General features: G+C 39.1%; 1 protein-coding gene across 1 annotated transcript; it reads right to left on the bottom strand.

Moving 5' to 3' along the window:
- Positions 1-341: 341 nt before the first annotated feature.
- On the bottom strand, positions 342-16,327 carry LOC130010253 (large neutral amino acids transporter small subunit 2-like). The gene is made up of 10 exons (XM_050539502.2): positions 14,825-16,327; positions 9,613-9,738; positions 8,554-8,653; positions 7,897-7,941; positions 7,365-7,488; positions 5,051-5,154; positions 4,480-4,576; positions 3,830-3,979; positions 2,220-2,397; positions 342-1,761 (listed from the first exon to the last, which is right to left on the bottom strand). The coding sequence occupies exons 1-10, from the start codon at positions 15,285-15,287 to the stop codon at positions 1,688-1,690; spliced, it is 1,461 nt and encodes a 486-aa protein (XP_050395459.1). The 5' UTR covers positions 15,288-16,327; the 3' UTR covers positions 342-1,687.
- Between the last annotated feature and the right edge of the window lie 1,719 nt (positions 16,328-18,046).

Raw genomic sequence — 18,046 nt, 5'->3', positions numbered from 1 at the left:
CTACATCCAGCACAATGCTCCACCAATACTGTCATTTCTATAAGATAATCGGTGCTCAACCCCAAGATCTGTGACTATAAATTTATAGCATAAAAGAGATAGTTGACACCGGTGAAACCCGTCATCACTGCATGGCAGTTCTAGTAATCTATTATGGTTGTATTATTGTAATGTAAAACTCTTATGAGCTTTTAATCAGTCTCTTTCGCCCCATTGGAATATATAGACAATGTAAAAGCCTTATCGTTAACAACATTGAGTAAATATGCAAACACGGTAAGACAATGAATATTACATTATACAAAATGATAATATAAAACACATTAATTTGATACAATTTATGTACATTCGGTTATTAAATATGATGCATTCATTAAAATAAATATGATATAGCCAGGTAAATGTTAATTAATCGAAGGTAAATGTTAATTATACGAAGGTAAAAATAGATAACAGTTATTATGAGATCAGAGTAATAAAAATTGATGGGGTAAAGTGAATATAAAGTGAATATAGATAAAAAGTATATGAAACCCAGTCATTATATAGATAAAAGTTTATAATCTAGCCACGGGGAACATAGATAAAAGTTTATAATTATTTATAGGACCTGGTCAATATAACTACAAATAAACACACTAAAAAAACCATTACAATAAATATACGTTTACAATTTCTTGTATTTTTCTAGGTTCCCACTATCACGATTCACGCTACGTTTTAATCGTGGAGTTATCGTTATGATCCTATTGGGTCTGATCATATATTGAGGTCAGTTGCAGCAATCGTGTTGATCGTATCGAAACGTATCCGAGCGTATCTACACATACCAGATCGTGGACTCAATAGGGACAATCGTAACGCACCGCACGACAGTGGGAACCTGGCATTAAGAGAGGGGGAAATGGGGATTAACGTCCACTCGACACAAGCTAGGTCATTTCGGGACTAACATATGGTTCAATTGTATTTCAATAATTCTCTTATGCGTAGGGATCTTTAGTATTGGGCGGAAACCGGATTCCCGCAGAAAACCCACGAGGATGGACAGGCGACCCTACCCCTTGTCACGTACAACCAGGGAATCACCAACGTAACAACACACCACACTGATATAATATACTCTTTATTTTAAAACATATCAATCTGATTAAAACACAAATCCTATTTCGTTTCGTTTTTTATAGTTCAAAATTTCGTTTTACTTGTCTTTGTTATCAGTGACGTGTTTTGGATGATGTGAGGATTACGGCGAGCTTTTGGCGTGTGGTGCACGGAACTGTGGTTAATCCATTAGAAACACAAATGCTGAGTGGTTAATCAAATGTCTGACGTCATAGGGTCAAAAGTCGCTCGTATGACATCTGACGTGACCTCCAAGTACAACTTGCGAGAACTTCATGTAGTGTAGGCCATCGAAAGTATAAAAAAAAGAAACGAAATATAGATCTGGATTTTAATCAGATTGAAAACATATCAAACGGTTCCCGTTATTGAAATTAATAGAATTTCAATTATTTTCATCTCAGAATCACAATTTCTAGGACTTTTCCTCCGGACTCACACCAACGTCCAACAAATGGCACTAAATATGGTATTGCCAAATTCTTCCGAATATTTGACAATAATGTTAGAGTAAAGGTGTAAAGAATTAAAAGATTACCAAGGAGCTATAAATTAATTAGATTTAGTCCATTTTTATCTCTTCTATATCCTCAGCCACCACATAAAAACATTTCTGGATGAATAGTGAGAATTTTTCTGAAAAAGAAAAGGTATTTGAGTTAGGAAAAATTTTGATCTACAGCTCTTCAGATCTACAGCATAAACTAAAACCACTCGCACACCTACCGCCGACGGAGAAGCTGTGGCTCGGTGAGTACGACGTTGGCTTGCTCAACTCGGTGATAGCCGAGAAAGTTAATTTGGATTTTCCGGAGTGGTTCCACCTTGCCAGTGGTGTAAGAGCGAGGACCTGGCAATGCACAATGTATAGTCGTTCGGATGGGACGGAAAACGGACGTCGCGTGTTTATGTAAAAGATCAATTGACAGTGGGATTTCGAATTAAGAGTAGGCCGTAGTGCAGCTGTCCGAGCAAAATTTCCCGCATAGCACAGTGTGTGGCGTATGTCCGTCTTCATTAGTCCAGTTGAAGCAGAACAGTAGGATGTTAAACCCCATTTCCTACCCAAGTGAACATGCAATATATATACTTACTGTGATAATTTTCAAAGACTTGAGGTTTTTTAGACCACATGACAGCGACAACATAGACTGGTATACCAGTACACATCACGGCAATACCCATCAAACATTCCATTGGACTAGATGTTAACGGTGTTATAATCAGGAATATTATAATCAACAGAAAAAATATAGGAAATATGATATGTACCTGAAATATACAAACAAAAATATAGGAAATATGATATGTACCTGAAATATACAAACAAAAATATTTTACATTATTATAACTCTACTTTTGGCACTGCCCATAAGTTGCCGGTCACTAAACCCAGCTTTCAAAATACAAGCCCGATTTCTAATACCAGTTCACATAGTTAATAAATTACAAGTAATTTTTTTACTAGTATAGTAAATACAGAGGCGTAGACTAAACAATATTCTGTGATTGCAGCCAGACTTACGCCCACAGCAACTAAGTTGTCCGTAAGGTCGCAATGCTTTTTCCTCGTATTAACATTAACAAGTCTTTTTAATTTCATGTCAATCTGATGATAATGTAATGACCGCGTCATTTTTAAAGTAAACATGGGCAAAAACTAAAAGTAATCTTTAGAGATTCTTCAGCACTTAATCATAAACATTGTATATCGATTTAAAGTGGGATGATGTGTGACACAACCACTTCGTCACATTGTCAAAACCATGTGTGCCACAGCAATTTGGCGATTATGTCGACTTTGACTTCACGTTGTGTTTCAATATGAACTTCTCGTTGTGCAATTAAACCGACCTGCATATTTTGTCACCTTGTTTTTGAATAAACATAGAACTCTGGAAACAAGATTGTTTGTTATTATGATTATATGGCTCTAAATCACCAAATCACCAATACAGTACAGCAATGATGATCATATAAAATACAACATACTTTTTCCATAAAGCATTCCTTTAACGTTTGTGTAACACTCGTGAAGCGTCATTGAATGCATGGCAGTAATGTGCGCTATATCAAATGTAATATGTTATGTTATGTTATGTTAACTCTTACAGTTTAAAGTCCATATATTTGTTATATTACGTAATGGGACATACTACTTAGCTACGATCGCTATACATTCTGAATGATGACAGGATTAATAATAGCCCGCATCTGAATTTAAACAGGGAAACTTCCTAAGAATGGGATGGATGGGTCAGAAACCAACTTTCATATAATCATAATTATGATTGGCCATCGTGCCCCTAATATTTGACTGGAGAAAAAGTACATCTCCGCTTACCTTGTTCACCTGCGAAACTTTCCATCAATTTAAGCATTCAACGGTACTTGTAATAGCGACACAATAGGGTCGTATTTGGGGAGAGGTGGGGGGGGGGGCGAAATTCTAATTTTCAATATAAAACATATAATTTCTTATTTCATGATTTTATTTATTATGTTTGAGCCAAATAAATCTATCTGTCTAGATACTGACATACAAATTGCATTTGGGTGAGTGTGGTGGACGCTGACCATGACATGGCCCCCTTTCACTGTTGATGGAAGGGCCCTAGTGACATTTTGACATCTTATAGCACCATCTATAGCTGTGAGTGAATAAAAAGTAAACTTACAGGTGTTTCAGAAAATATAATCTTACCTTAATTGGTCGTTCCATGTCTGGTCGTGTATACCGTAGCATGAGTAACGCTGCTACAGATACACCAATACATAACGTTTCAACAAACGCAGCGTAATTAATTAACGCATATATATCACTTGAACACAACATAATCAGTGACATTATACACTGAAATAAAAAAACATAACAAAATCAGTGACATATTACACTGAAATAAAAACCACAACATAATTCAGTGACATAATACACTGAAATAAAAAACACAACATAATCAGTGACATAATATACTGAAATAAAAACACAACATAATCAGTGACATTATACACTGAAATAAAAAAACACAAATCAAGTCTGTTATTAATCAAACACACAAATTTAAACAAAATGATAATGTTGAGAGAGGAGCCAGTCGTTAATGAGAGGTTCGTCTAGTGTAGATTGGGGATAGATGAGCGTTTGAAACAATTTTACCGCTTCCGTTTCCTTATTTAAAGGCGCAATCATGACCAAGGGTAGGGTGTTCACATGTTCAGCATTAAATGTAGAATAAAGACAGACTCCCCCGTACTTTTGTATTGCATCAACTCTCGCCCTTCGACCCGCCTTTCATTCGCTTTAGCGTCCATTTAAGGACCCAATCAAGGTATAACTTTTAAAAACTTACTTACACCAAACATTATAGCTGGCACAGGTGTCATTAATTTAGGGTTGATGGTAGCTAAAAATCCAGGTAAATGTCCATAACGAGCTCCAACAAAAAACAACCTGAATATATAAATAATGATAAATACAGTTACAGATTATCTCTTGTAGTTGTAATTCTCAAGTCAATGTCTTCCTATGAACCTGCATGTTCCCGAAGCAATGATCGGGAGTACGGGGTTCAAGCGAGACCGAACAGTAGGACGTTAAACCCCATTTCATTTCATTTCAAGCGAGACCAAACCGTCTATTGAAATGATGAACCGAAAGTTTGAGCTTGGTGTGCTGTCGTATTTGTGTGTACTCTGATCGGGGGATTTAATTATATGTTATCCAGAGCTTTTATATCGGGGAATTTTAAAGATTGTTGGGGTATGAGTTTTTATTTATTTATTTTTTTTTGTTACATATGTTTACGAGAATTCATAGCAAAGTTTACGGCTATTTTTTTTAGAAATGAATGACCGCTGCTTTCCCTAGCAAATTAATTATATTTTATTTTCTAAATATTCACCCCCTTACCAGGAGGGTACCTACCTTGCTTGTGTGAATATACAACCATTTAAATTACCAAACGTTGACATGGCAACAAATATCGGCATAATCCATGACATGACACCAAGTGTGCGATTAGAAAACGTCTGGAAAATACAATAGGGCATCATAAATATCCTCGTTAGATTGTGGTATTGTGGGTTCATTATTACGTTCTTTAATTAAGAGCCGTGCTTGATCAGAGACGTGGCATTTTAATCCTATACACATGATTATACACATGACCCATCCCCTTAAATATACTATTCAAAAAAAGTAGGGGATATTTGATTTTGGGGGCATAATACTAAAATATGCAAATGACTACGAAAAAAGTCACTATAGAACCTAACAGAAGAAACATTTCCAGTTACATGTGACGCCCAAACGCACCAATAGCTACCGCATGGAATGCAGGTGATGCTTGGGATCATCATGGGGGTCCAACCCAAGATTTGCACGACTCTCACTTTGAATGTTACAGTCATTGTGGCATTGAATTCCAGGGTGGAAACATCAGTTTAATTGTTTTAGTGACCAGAAAACAAATTTTGATATGCGTCGGCTTACCCAAAATGAAAGGTTACGTGCCCTTGGCATGCTACAGATCGGCACAACACAGGAGGTTGTGGCGCGGACGATGAATGTTTCTCAGTCTGTCATAAGCAGGCTATGGTCCAGATACCGTGATACACAATCTGTACAGGACAGACCACGCTCAGGTCGACCAAGGGCGACAACTCAAGCCCAGGATCGATTTATCCGTACCTTGGCCTTGAGAAATCGTGTCATCACAGCAAATCAGATCAGCGCTCGTCTTCAAACAGACACTGGTGTGAGAGTGAGTGGCCAGACGATTCGGAATCGACTGCATAGGGGTCACCTTCGCGCCCGACGTCCTCGCGTGATCCCTTGTTTGAGAGATCATCACATTCAGGCAAGACGTCGTTGGTGTAGGGATCATCAACACTGGGATAATCGACGCTGGAGCAATGTGATGTTTTCAGATGAGTCAAGGTTCACTGTTGATTTTTTGGACAGACGTAGGAGGGTGTGGCGTCGTCGAAACGAGCGCTTCCAAGACGTGAACGTCATCAGACATGATCGATTTGGGGGTGGTTCTGTTATGGTGTGGGGAGGCATCACTGTTGCTGGAAGAACGGCTTTACATGTTGTTGCAGGGCGTGTTACAGGCCAGTACTACCGGGACAACATCTTGGCAGTCCATGTTGTGCCGTTCGCACGACGTCATGGCCGCCGTTTCATCTTCCAGGATGACAACGCAAGATGTCACAGGGCCAGGATCGTTACAGGTTACCTCCAACAACAGAACATCACCACATTACCTTGGCCAGCACTGAGTCCCGACCTCTCCCCCATCGAGCATGTCTGGGACATGCTTGGACAGAGGTTACGTCAACGTCAACAACGTCCTGCCAATGTCCAAGAACTTGCTGCTGCGTTGCAACAGGAATGGGACAATCTGGACCAAAATGACCTTAAACGTCTCATTAGGAGTATGCCACGTCGGATCAATGCTTGATTGGCAAACAGAGGAGGATTTACCCGTTACTGACTTGGTTGTGATGCTGTGGTAACTTTGCTGTTTGACCCCGGGTATCATTTTACCCTTATAATGGTCAGTCTGTGCCTTACTTAGTCTAACGATCATTTGGAATAAATCGATGAATGTGAACTTCATTTCATTTTGTCATTTGTTTCTTCGTCAGTTTCATTAGGTGACTTTAATAACACTTAAAAATCAAATATCCCCTACTTTTTTTGAATAGTATACTTACGCCCAAGGCCTAAAATAACGTGCTTCGAAAATAAGAAAACCGTGCTCTGAAAAAAATGGTGTAGTGAACTGAAAAGTGTAAGATAGCGATGCCTTCTGACCCCCGTTGGGCGTTTCCTCTTGTGGTGGTCAATTGCACAGATAAGATCAGCTTGCGCTCGATCAGCTCCCTCGGATGATTCAGTGAGCGCCAGCCGCATCAGCCCACTAGTCCGATTTTTTAGTAGGCTTGATATCCGATCCCCTGCGTCCTTGACCGTCATTTCACTTTCACTTTGAAAAAGTTTTTTTACAGATAATTTTCACGAATTTTCGGTATTATCTGCGCCAGAATAGTCCATAGATACCGTTTATTGGTCGCATTATTCCAATAGGCCGATTGCTTATTAGCAATTGTGGAAAAGTTCAGATCGAACAAAAAAAATCTTAATATTAGGCAGGTTATAATTTTAATCCCCCGAGTCATATTATGTACCTTTTTACATAAATAATATTAGCTACATTATGAGTACAACTTACCACAGCTACGGCATCAGATGCTATAAGTTCCGCTGGTGATAATATAACTAGATATGCGATATTAGCTAGAATATATATAGTTGTAACTAACGGCAACGATATCCAGATAGCTCGAGGTAAATTCCTAAAAGTAGATACAAGATACACAATACATGTCTATTACAATACTAAATTTTGATTATACACTCCGAATGGATAACGAGTGCGCTTTGTATCAGAAGGTCTGTCATTGAGACACGTGGCGTGGTTTCGATTCATCGCTTGTACGTGTAGGTTCGCCTGTCCAACCTCGTGGGTTTTCTCCGGGTCCTCCGGTTTCCTCCCACTGCTAAAATCCCCTACGCACAAGCGAATTGTTAAGATAAAATTGAAAAAAACGTTAGTCAGGAATAACGTAGCTTGTTTCGTGTCGTGTGGACGTTAAACCCTAATTCTCTTTCTCTACAGAGATTGGTGTAGTGGCTACAATACAAAACTAGTTTATCTAAGTTTTAGACATCTTATGTATAGATAAGTAAAATATATGAATTACTTGTATGGATCTTTTAGTTCTTCTGTTACAAAATTTAAACAATTCCTGAAAAGAAATAATAATTTGCATAATAATAATTTGCATAATAATAATTTGCATAATAATAATTTGCATAATAATAATTCGCATAATAATAATTATGTATATACGCATAAAAGTAAGAGCTAAAAAGATTAATGCATATCAAAAAGTACAAACTGTTTGGTAAACCGTTTTCAGGGTGCAAATCCAAGCATATTGATTATTTTCTACGATTTTCAATAAATAAAGGCCATTTAATCCCTTTCCTGATTAGGGGTTGGATGGCCGAATGGTTAGCACGTGCGCGCTGTATCATCAAGTCTGTCATTGAGTCAACTGGCGAGGTTTCGATTCCCCGGTTGTACGTGACAAGGAGTAGGGTCGCCTGTCCAACCTCGTGGGTTTTCTCCGGGTCCTCCGGTTTCCTCCCACTGCTAAAGACCCCTACGCGCAAGCGAATTATGGAAATAAAATTGAACCATGGAAATGACCTAGTTTGTGTCGAGTGGACATTAAACCCCATCTCTCTCTCTTTCTCTCTCTCTCCTCTCTCTCTCTCTCCCCTCTCTCTCTCTTTCTCTCTCTCTCTCTCCTCTCTTTCAGAAAGTTTAATAGTTGATAGTCGGTTGTACTCACCATCCAGCATACGCATATAACCCAGAGTAAAACGCCATGGCAAATTTACTGGCTTCTGTAGTTGAGCCTTGAAATGGTTCTTTAAAACTTTCGTTTGATCCTAGAAAATGTATGTAGAAAAATAAATATTGTTTGCCAGGCAACGAAATATAAATCTTCGGTCAATAACTCTGCTGCTGGGGGTTGTCAGAATTATAGGCCTTTTAGGGAAAACAGCATTGCTGATATCAATAAGCACATAGATATAAAGTTATTAAATCCTCCAAGGTGCGTGATAGTCCTTATAAGTGATTGAGTCAAAAGGGAATGTTACACTGGTAGCAGGTGTGTGTGTATCAACCACTAACAGTAATAGAAATGAAAGGAAATGGGGTCCTACTTTTCTGCACCGACTGGGCTAATGAAGACGGCCATACGCCATGCAATGTGCTATGAGAGAAGTCTTGCCTGGACAGCGGCCCTACGGCCCTGGTTATTGTAATAGTATCAACCAGAAACGATAATAACTCATAATGCTAGATGTAAAAACATAAAACAAAACGTGATTGAAGTCTGATAGTAACCGCAGTGAAAGGCTTCCGAATACAAATCACGACTTTCTCCAACGGTATCGAACGCATTTCAAGTCCTAATCTATCGACTGATTTGGGTGCATTTATAAATTTCTACTTAAAAACTATAGATCAATATAATATGTCCATAAATCTCTTCATATCACCGTCTTCATTAGCTCAGGATAAGAACAGAACAATAGGACGTTAAACCCCATTTCATTTCATGTCATTTCTTTTAATATCAGTTGACTTCAATGAATTAATATTAGACAATATAAAGCAGATTAGATTCCATTTGATTTTATTAGTATCAAATACATAACTATTGAAATTCAAATTACTTTTTGGATTTAGGGGAATGAAATACAAGTAAAAACTTCACTCTTTCGAGAAATGAGTAGAAATAGAAATACATATTTATAAAAATTTTAGCTATTGGAATATTGAAATATCTGTGTGAGCACTGGGCATTACCTATGAAATAAGTGAAATGGACAATACTTACCCATGAAGAGGAAGACGAGTCCAGTGACAATTATAATAAGTAACGCTACAACCTTGCTGATTGTGAATATATCTTGTACTTTTGCCGCCCATTTTACACTCGCACAATTTATAACTGTTAATAAAGCTGAAAAATAAAATTAATATTCATTTAACATTTCATCAAAATAAATCAATTTAACCGAAGCCTGTAAGCTAATAAGGTCATCAGGAATGCAACGCGCATGTACAAGGAACACTCACTAAACAGACACAACGGCTTGAAAGATTTCCTATATTACGCCTGTCGAACGTGACAGCTTTAACAAATTTCTAAAACTTCAACCAGTTTTAGAGCATTCCATAGAGAAATATATCCTGTGGCGTGTTCACAATCTTTAAAAGTCATCCTGTGAACGGAAAATAACTCTTAAAAAAACTGAGATATTGCTCCCTTTAACAGGGTTCCATCTTGTGCGCCTATTAAAAACTCTAACTTTGCAAAATACGAACGAAATTGACAGTCTAAATCTTTTGATATTCAATAGGGATCTGACCTGATGAACCAACTCCCCGAATTTTGAAGTATTCAATCAGTAACTCAGTTCTGTATTTCGTTCTTATTGAAAGTTTCCGAATTTGGGTTATAGGGTTCCCCCATATGTTTTACTGTATCGAGCGCAAAAGTCAAAAAGATGGTAGGAAATATAACTAGGCTAAGGTCCTATTTAAATAAACATGTTTTTGGTTTAATGTCTCCATTAGCCAAGTCGGAGCAGAACAGTAGGATGTTAAAGATCTCAATCGCTATTCTTTGGCACCTAGAAATGGGCACAAATAGATCGCAACCCACATGTAATATGAATGCATATAAACGTTTTTACTGTAACTTCTAATCAGTTATGTTCGGCGAAATACGCCAGAAGTTTCAATCGAATGGCAATCTTTGGCGTCTGGTTATTCCAGTCTACACTGATAGTATACTCCTACATGGGCTATGTTTAGCCTCGTTATCAAGTCATAGTCTCTCTAAAAGTGCCTTTATTATATTACTAATTCCATATCTGGTAAATAACGAACAACAAACCAGCCCGTTGTTCGTTATTCGCGAATACCGAACAACGAACAACAAGCTAACTTCACGTCGCCTATCAGAAGTCCAACTTTTCAACATCAATGTTGACTTAAATTAACCAATAAGTCGAATGTTTGCTATGTCGAAGACTGTGGATATTAAGTTAAAGATTTGGCTCCTTTCCACCCCAGGTTAGTATTCATAACAATGGCGCTTTTATATATAATGGACGGTTAGTATAGAGAGAGAAATGGGGTTTAATGTCCACTCGACACAAACTAGGTCATTTCCGGAATAACACATGGTTTAATTTTATTTCAAGAATTCGCTTGCGAGTAGTTTTTTTTTTTAGCAGTGGGAGGAACCCGAAGGACCCAGAGAAAACCCAAGAGGTTGGACAGGCAACCCTACTCCTTGTCATGTACAACCAGGGAATCGAAACCACGCCAGTTGACTCAATGACAAACCTTATATACTATTCAAAAAAAGTAGGGGATATTTGATTTTGGGGGCATAATACTAAAATATGCAAATGACTATGAAAAAAGTCACTATAGAACCTAACAGAAGAAACATTTCCAGTTACATGTGACGCCCAAGCGCACCAATAGCTACCGCATGGAATGCAGGTGATGCTTGGGATCATCATGGGGGTCCAACCCAAGATTTGCACGACTCTGACTTTGAATGTTACAGTCATTGTGGCATTAAATTCCAGGGTGGAAACATCAGTTTAATTGTTTTAGTGACCAGAAAACAAATTTTGATATGCGTCGGCTTACCCAAAATGAAAGGTTACGTGCCCTTGGCATGCTACAGATCGGCACAACACAGGCGGTTGTGGCGCGGACGATGAATGTTTCTCAGTCTGTCATAAGCAGGCTATGGTCCAGATACCGTGATACACAATCTGTACAGGACAGACCACGCTCAGGTCGACCAAGGGCGACAACTCAAGCCCAGGATCGATTTATCCGTACCTTGGCCTTGAGAAATCGTGTCATCACAGCAAATCAGATCAGCGCTCGTCTTCAAACAGACACTGGTGTGAGAGTGAGTGGCCAGACGATTCGGAATCGACTGCATAGGGGTCACCTTCGCGCCCGACGTCCTCGCGTGATCCCTTGTTTGAGAGATCATCACATTCAGGCAAGACGTCGTTGGTGTAGGGATCGTCAACACTGGGATAATCGACGCTGGAGCAATGTGATGTTTTCAGATGAGTCAAGGTTCACTGTTGATTTTTTGGACAGACGTAGGAGGGTGTGGCGTCGTCGAAACGAGCGCTTCCAAGACGTTAACGTCATCAGACATGATCGATTTGGGGGTGGTTCTGTTATGGTGTGGGGAGGCATCACTGTTGCTGGAAGAACGGCTTTACATGTTGTTGCAGGGCGTGTTACAGGCCAGTACTACCGGGACAACATCTTGGCAGTCCATGTTGTGCCGTTCGCACGACGTCATGGCCGCCGTTTCATCTTCCAGGATGACAACGCAAGATGTCACAGGGCCAGGATCGTTACAGGTTACCTCCAACAACAGAACATCACCACATTACCTTGGCCAGCACTGAGTCCCGACCTCTCCCCCATCGAGCATGTCTGGGACATGCTTGGACAGAGGTTACGTCAACGTCAACAACGTCCTGCCAATGTCCAAGAACTTGCTGCTGCGTTGCAACAGGAATGGGACAATCTGGACCAAAATGACCTTAGACGTCTCATTAGGAGTATGCCACGTCGGATCAATGCTTGTTTGGCAAACAGAGGAGGATTTACCCGTTACTGACTTGGTTGTGATGCTGTGGTAACTTTGCTGTTTGACCCCGGGTATCATTTTACCCTTATAATGGTCAGTCTGTGCCTTACTTAGTCTAACGATCATTTGGAATAAATCGATGAATGTGAACTTCAATTAATTTTGTCATTTGTTTCTTCGTCAGTTTCATTAGGTGACTTTAATAACACTTAAAAATCAAATATCCCCTACTTTTTTTGAATAGTATATTATGATACACCACTCAGTGCTACCATTCGGCCATCCAACCACCCGGACGGTAACCACGATGATAAAGAATAAGAGCGTTATAAAGGCTATAGTGTATCAGTAGAGCTATTATGTGTTATTATGTGTCATTATGTGAGTAAATATAGTTCTAACTTTTAGCTGTACAGTATTTTATAAAATCGTCTATCAATTACCAATTTGTTATTTTGGTAAAAGGTCACACATGGAATTTTCCGAATATATGGCTGGTTGATCACAAAATGTCACAGAGAGAGAGAGAGAGAGAGAAATGGGGTTTAACGTCCACTCGACACAAACTAGGTCATTTCGGAACTAACACATGGTTTAATTTTTATTTCAATAATTCGCTTGCGCGTAGGGGTCTTTAGCTGTAGGAGGAACCCGGAGGACCCGGAGAAAACCCACGAGGTTGGACAGGCGACCCTACTCCTTGTCACGTACAACCGGGGATTCGAAACCACGCCAGTCGACTCAATGACAGACTTTATGATACAGCGCGCGCACGCTAACCATTCGGCCATCCAACCCCCCACAAAATGTCAGATATTTCAAGTCACGACTTCTGTCAAATATGTTCCATATTACTTGTTACCTTTTAATTTATATAATTAAACAATTCAAAAATAGACAAAAAATTGTATTGACCTCAAATAACGAATACTAAAGAATCAATTTGAATTGAAAAGCCTCATGGCCTCATGTCTTATCTTGAAACACGGAGGGTTGAGAGATTAAGGTTTGTTATCTAGTGGTTTAGGTGCATACATGTATAGGATTACAGAGTGAGCCAAAACGGTGTTATTTCCATGAATGTAGGAGAGGAAAAAATATTCTCTGCTCCAACCGGACACGCGCCTGAAACACCCCTGGTTAATTCTGTGTGGAAGGGTATATATAAAGCTCAGTGATGCTGTTTCAAAGAAAACAAACATTCGATTTCTACAAGCTTGCGTTCTATTATTTAACGTTTGCTTTCATGATGATGATATCGCACACAAATCTTGGTGACAATTTGACATTACTACCTAAACAATCGCTGGAAATAGGGTCATTAAATAAAGACATTATTCAAATTACGATAGAATTAGAGTTAATAGACCATAAAAGACATCATGTTTACTACATTATCAACAGAATAATGATTAAGATTAATAGTGAAAATAGAAATCAATATACATTTTTAATCACCACTTGTTAACAGCCGGTGCACACATGTTACAATATGTGTGTGAAATAGCTTTGTTTAACGCCCCCTTCCACCGAGGTGATATCGCAGACAATAATTCAACTTTCCTTTTTCTGGTTCTCATTACTTGTGAAAATATTACTCTAGAATATCGCCAGAATTAAGATTTCTAGAGAAACTAGTACCAGCTTACTGTGGACCAGGAACTTAACATGACATCATTGCCGCCATTAAAATTAAAGTTTGCCAATTGTCCAAGAACAACGGTTATGTCTAAATATTAAGGCTTACTGCAATGCTTATGTGTGGACTTAAACCTCTCTCCCAAACTCTTAAACCTACACCTAGCCCAAATTCTTAAACCTAACCATAACCCCGAATCTCGCTAACAATTTACATCTCGCAACCTTGACGAAATCTGCAGTTGGCCTTAACTTAGACCTGTCCAAGAACAACTATGTCAAGTTTCATGTCGATCGAGCGTCAATTGGTGGCCTATGGCTCTTTTCGAAGAGCGTCACCCCCAAAACAACAATTTACATCTCGCGACCTTGACGAAATCTGCAGTCTGTTTTTAATTGACAAATCTAGTGCCACAGATTGGATACTAGTTATTTTTTCAATCCCGACAGCCAAAGAAGAAATGAAGGTTGTAGAACTTGATGTAGCGTATCAATTGTCCACAGGCCATTTTGTAAGGTTTTGCAGCTGCGGGGGCAAAGTAGGGTGGGTTCCTAAGAAATTTTGACCCTCTAAATAAGCATTCTGGGCTATTTTGAGAGAGATGCCCCCGTACTTTGGCCTTAAAAAATGGCCCGATTCACCAATGACCATGGAAGAAATGAAGATAGCAGAGCTGTAGCCTAAGTGACTTTGTCACCAAACAACTTTCTATGTGCTTATTATTTTTGAAAATGAAACTAATAAAAACGAAGGAATACTCACTTATGCAAAGAGCGGCTAACAAACTCACAGCAACCTCTGGAATATCACAATCAGGAAAAAAAGGTTTTAAAATGTAGTTTGAAAATGTCAGTGCCGTAATGGCATTGCCGGTTGGAAATATAACAATCAAAGCTACCCACAGATATAAAAACGATGGAAGACCTCCAAAGCCTTCCCTGATATACGCATAATCGGCACCAGACTTCAGAATACATGTCCCTAATTCAGCGTAGCACATGGCACCGACAAGGCAGATCATTCCACATAGAGCCCATATTATCATTGAAAACCCGACAGAACCCGCTTCCTGCAACACCCCCTTCGGAGAGATGAAAATTCCCCCGCCTACGATAGAACCCACGATAATGGCAACACCGTTGAATAAGCTAAGAGACTTTTCTAATTTGACACCACCGCCTCCTTCACTCAGACTTGTCTTGGAACCGTTAACTTCCTTCGTCATCTTGATATCATTAATAAGAGAACTGTTCTGATAGTTAGGGTTAATGGGATGTCTTAGTGGTCTAGAGTGTTGCGTTTTGAGTTCTAGCTGGTCGGTCACCCCTGGCTTGTGGTCGTAGAGTGAGCGTATACGGCGTGGAGATAGAGGCACCTTCTCAATCACATGGGTTTACTCCTCGTGGGTACACCGGTTTACTCCCACAGGAAAGACAACTGCGCGTGCGTAATATAATAAATACAATAAAGACAACTTGTCTGACAAACCACCCTCGAAAAACAACAACAATCTATTAATTACTAATAGGTGGACAATCAAACAAGAGAGTGATAAATCCAAACAGTGTCCAATCCTCCACACCCACCAGGTGGAGAAACAAAATCCACTCGGTGTTCACTCTTTAACACGCAACCGACGGAGAAACAAATCCAGTCAGTGTTCACACTTCCACACGCGTCCGACGGAGAAACCAATCCAGTCAGTGTTCACTTTTCAACAAAAGTACTTACTCTTCCACACGCAGTGGGCGTAGAAACAAAATGCTCTCAATGTTGACTCTGTTAAACAAGTACCCGACGTAGAAAACAAATCCGCCCAGTGTTCACTCTTCAACACGCACCCGACGAAGAAACAAATCCGGCCAGTGTTCACTCTGCCACACGCACCCGGCGGAGAAACAAATCCGGCTAGTGTTCACTCTGCCACACGCACCCGGCGGAGAAGTACAACCCTCCCAGTGTTCACTCTCTTCCAGAAGTACACGGCGTAGAAAACAGATCCGCCCAGTGTCCACTGTTCAACACGCATCCGACGGAGAAAACAAATCCGCTTAGTGTTCACTCTGCCACACGCACCCGACGGAATAAACAAATCGCTCAGTTTTCAATCTTCCACACGCACACTACGGAGAAACAAAATCCTCTCACTGTTCGTTCACTCTTTCAACCATATCCCCATAAATTATCACTGCGACCTGTGAAACACACCCAAACGTCCTGTGTAACCTTTTAGCAATTGTAAATGATCTTCGCCACAGGACTGAATTAAAATAATGTTAATCAGAGTTGTGACTGAATATATGACTGGCTAACGTAGCGGAAATGAACCCATATATGTACGATAAGTTGAAAATAATGATTAGTTTGTAAAGCTCAGCTGTGGTGCGAATAGAGCATATGTTAAAATGCATGTCTGGTTAATTTCAATCCAATTTGATAAGATTTAGATAAAGAACTGATAATTCTCGCTAGAATTGTTAAAAAATGATAATGAAAAAGGGATATCTTGATAATTTCAGTCAAATTACTTCATTCTGTACGACGTTAGGGTTGTTTGAAGAATCACAGAGCCTCGATTGTCATTGCTACCGTTGTTACTACAATAAACAAAGTCTCATTTTTTTCATTTTTTAATAAAATCATTAACCGCTAATCGTGTTTAATTCCGTTAAAAACCTAAAGCACCCGATGACATCGAGAGTTGATTATGGTCTTGGTAAGTTAATCAATATCTAATTAATATTTTAGATACCATTTCAGGCCTAAAGAAAGACATACTATAGGCAGATTTAGCTCTTGCATAATGCTTGTTTAAGTGGGTGTATGGATTTTGTAAGACATCCTTTACCAAGGTATTTTTTGCCAAAAGCATTTTTTTAAAATAAAAAAAAGATAAATAGCTCCCATTTTTTAATTGTATATCTATTATTAAAAAATATAAACCTATAGCAACAGTTTCCAGTTGTCTTTGGAAGTATAAAATGGAGACAGGAAGAAAAACGAATATGTGTAGTTTAATGGTCGAGTGCGAGCCATTAAGTAATATATTGATATTGTTAAAGGGGTATCCATCATGAATACTCGCTATATAATATAATCGTTCGCAGCAGCAGCACTATTGCAGATTTACTGGTGTTAATGAATTAGTAACGCAGACAATATTATTTTTGTCGGTTTTGGTACCCTCCTATACGACTAGACACTAACACGGGGAAATGATGCTGAAAACCCCGAAGAACTTTTAGGCCGTATTCTCGGGGTGAAAATCTTGTCACCTTCGCTCCCGCTAAACCGGTCTACAAATCGGACTATCAATAATCGTGCAATCAATATGTCAACAAAGTTCTCCAATAAAATCTGCCAATTTAATAGTTCAAGCTCGAAATAGGCTATAAATCGATGACTTATTTCTTTATAGTGCGGAGCCATATTTGCGTAGATGTGAGTTGGATCCTGCGCATCTATTTAAAATTTGGCCAATCAGCGGTCTCGCTTGCGGGGTTGCGGTCAAAAATTCTGGGGTCAAGTGCCAGGTCATAGCATTTGTAAACAAAGCCATGCGAACGATTTACCTTGCAAATCGCTCGCGGTTGGGACGAACAGAGATCAAATGAACCCCAAAAACGTCCCATCCGTGTAGAGAAGTGGTGTATGAGAGCCACAAAAGGTATTTTGATCACACTGACATAAAATGTGGCAGTCAGTCATGTTTTTTCGACACTGATTAAGGATATTGGACCGGTCTATTTCACTAGAAAAATGCCTTAATATCAAGGGAGATTACAGAGAATGCAACAAGGTCACTGCTTCTATAAGTGTAATTCTAATAAAATCATTCATTTTACGTAACAAAATACTTAAAACCTGTCTAGCCTGCTGTCTTGATAATGATCATGGATAGGCTAGTGTATAGCTAAGATTAAGAATGAAAAAACATATTTTGAAATAAAGGTTGAAAACTTAAAAAGTTGCAGAAATATTAAG

This window comes from Patella vulgata, chromosome 3 (assembly GCF_932274485.2).
Source record: "Patella vulgata chromosome 3, xgPatVulg1.2, whole genome shotgun sequence".
Lineage (NCBI taxonomy): Eukaryota > Metazoa > Mollusca > Gastropoda > Patellidae > Patella > Patella vulgata.
Note: the sequence above shows the minus strand (reverse complement) of the source record. Positions and strands in the feature narration are given on the sequence as shown.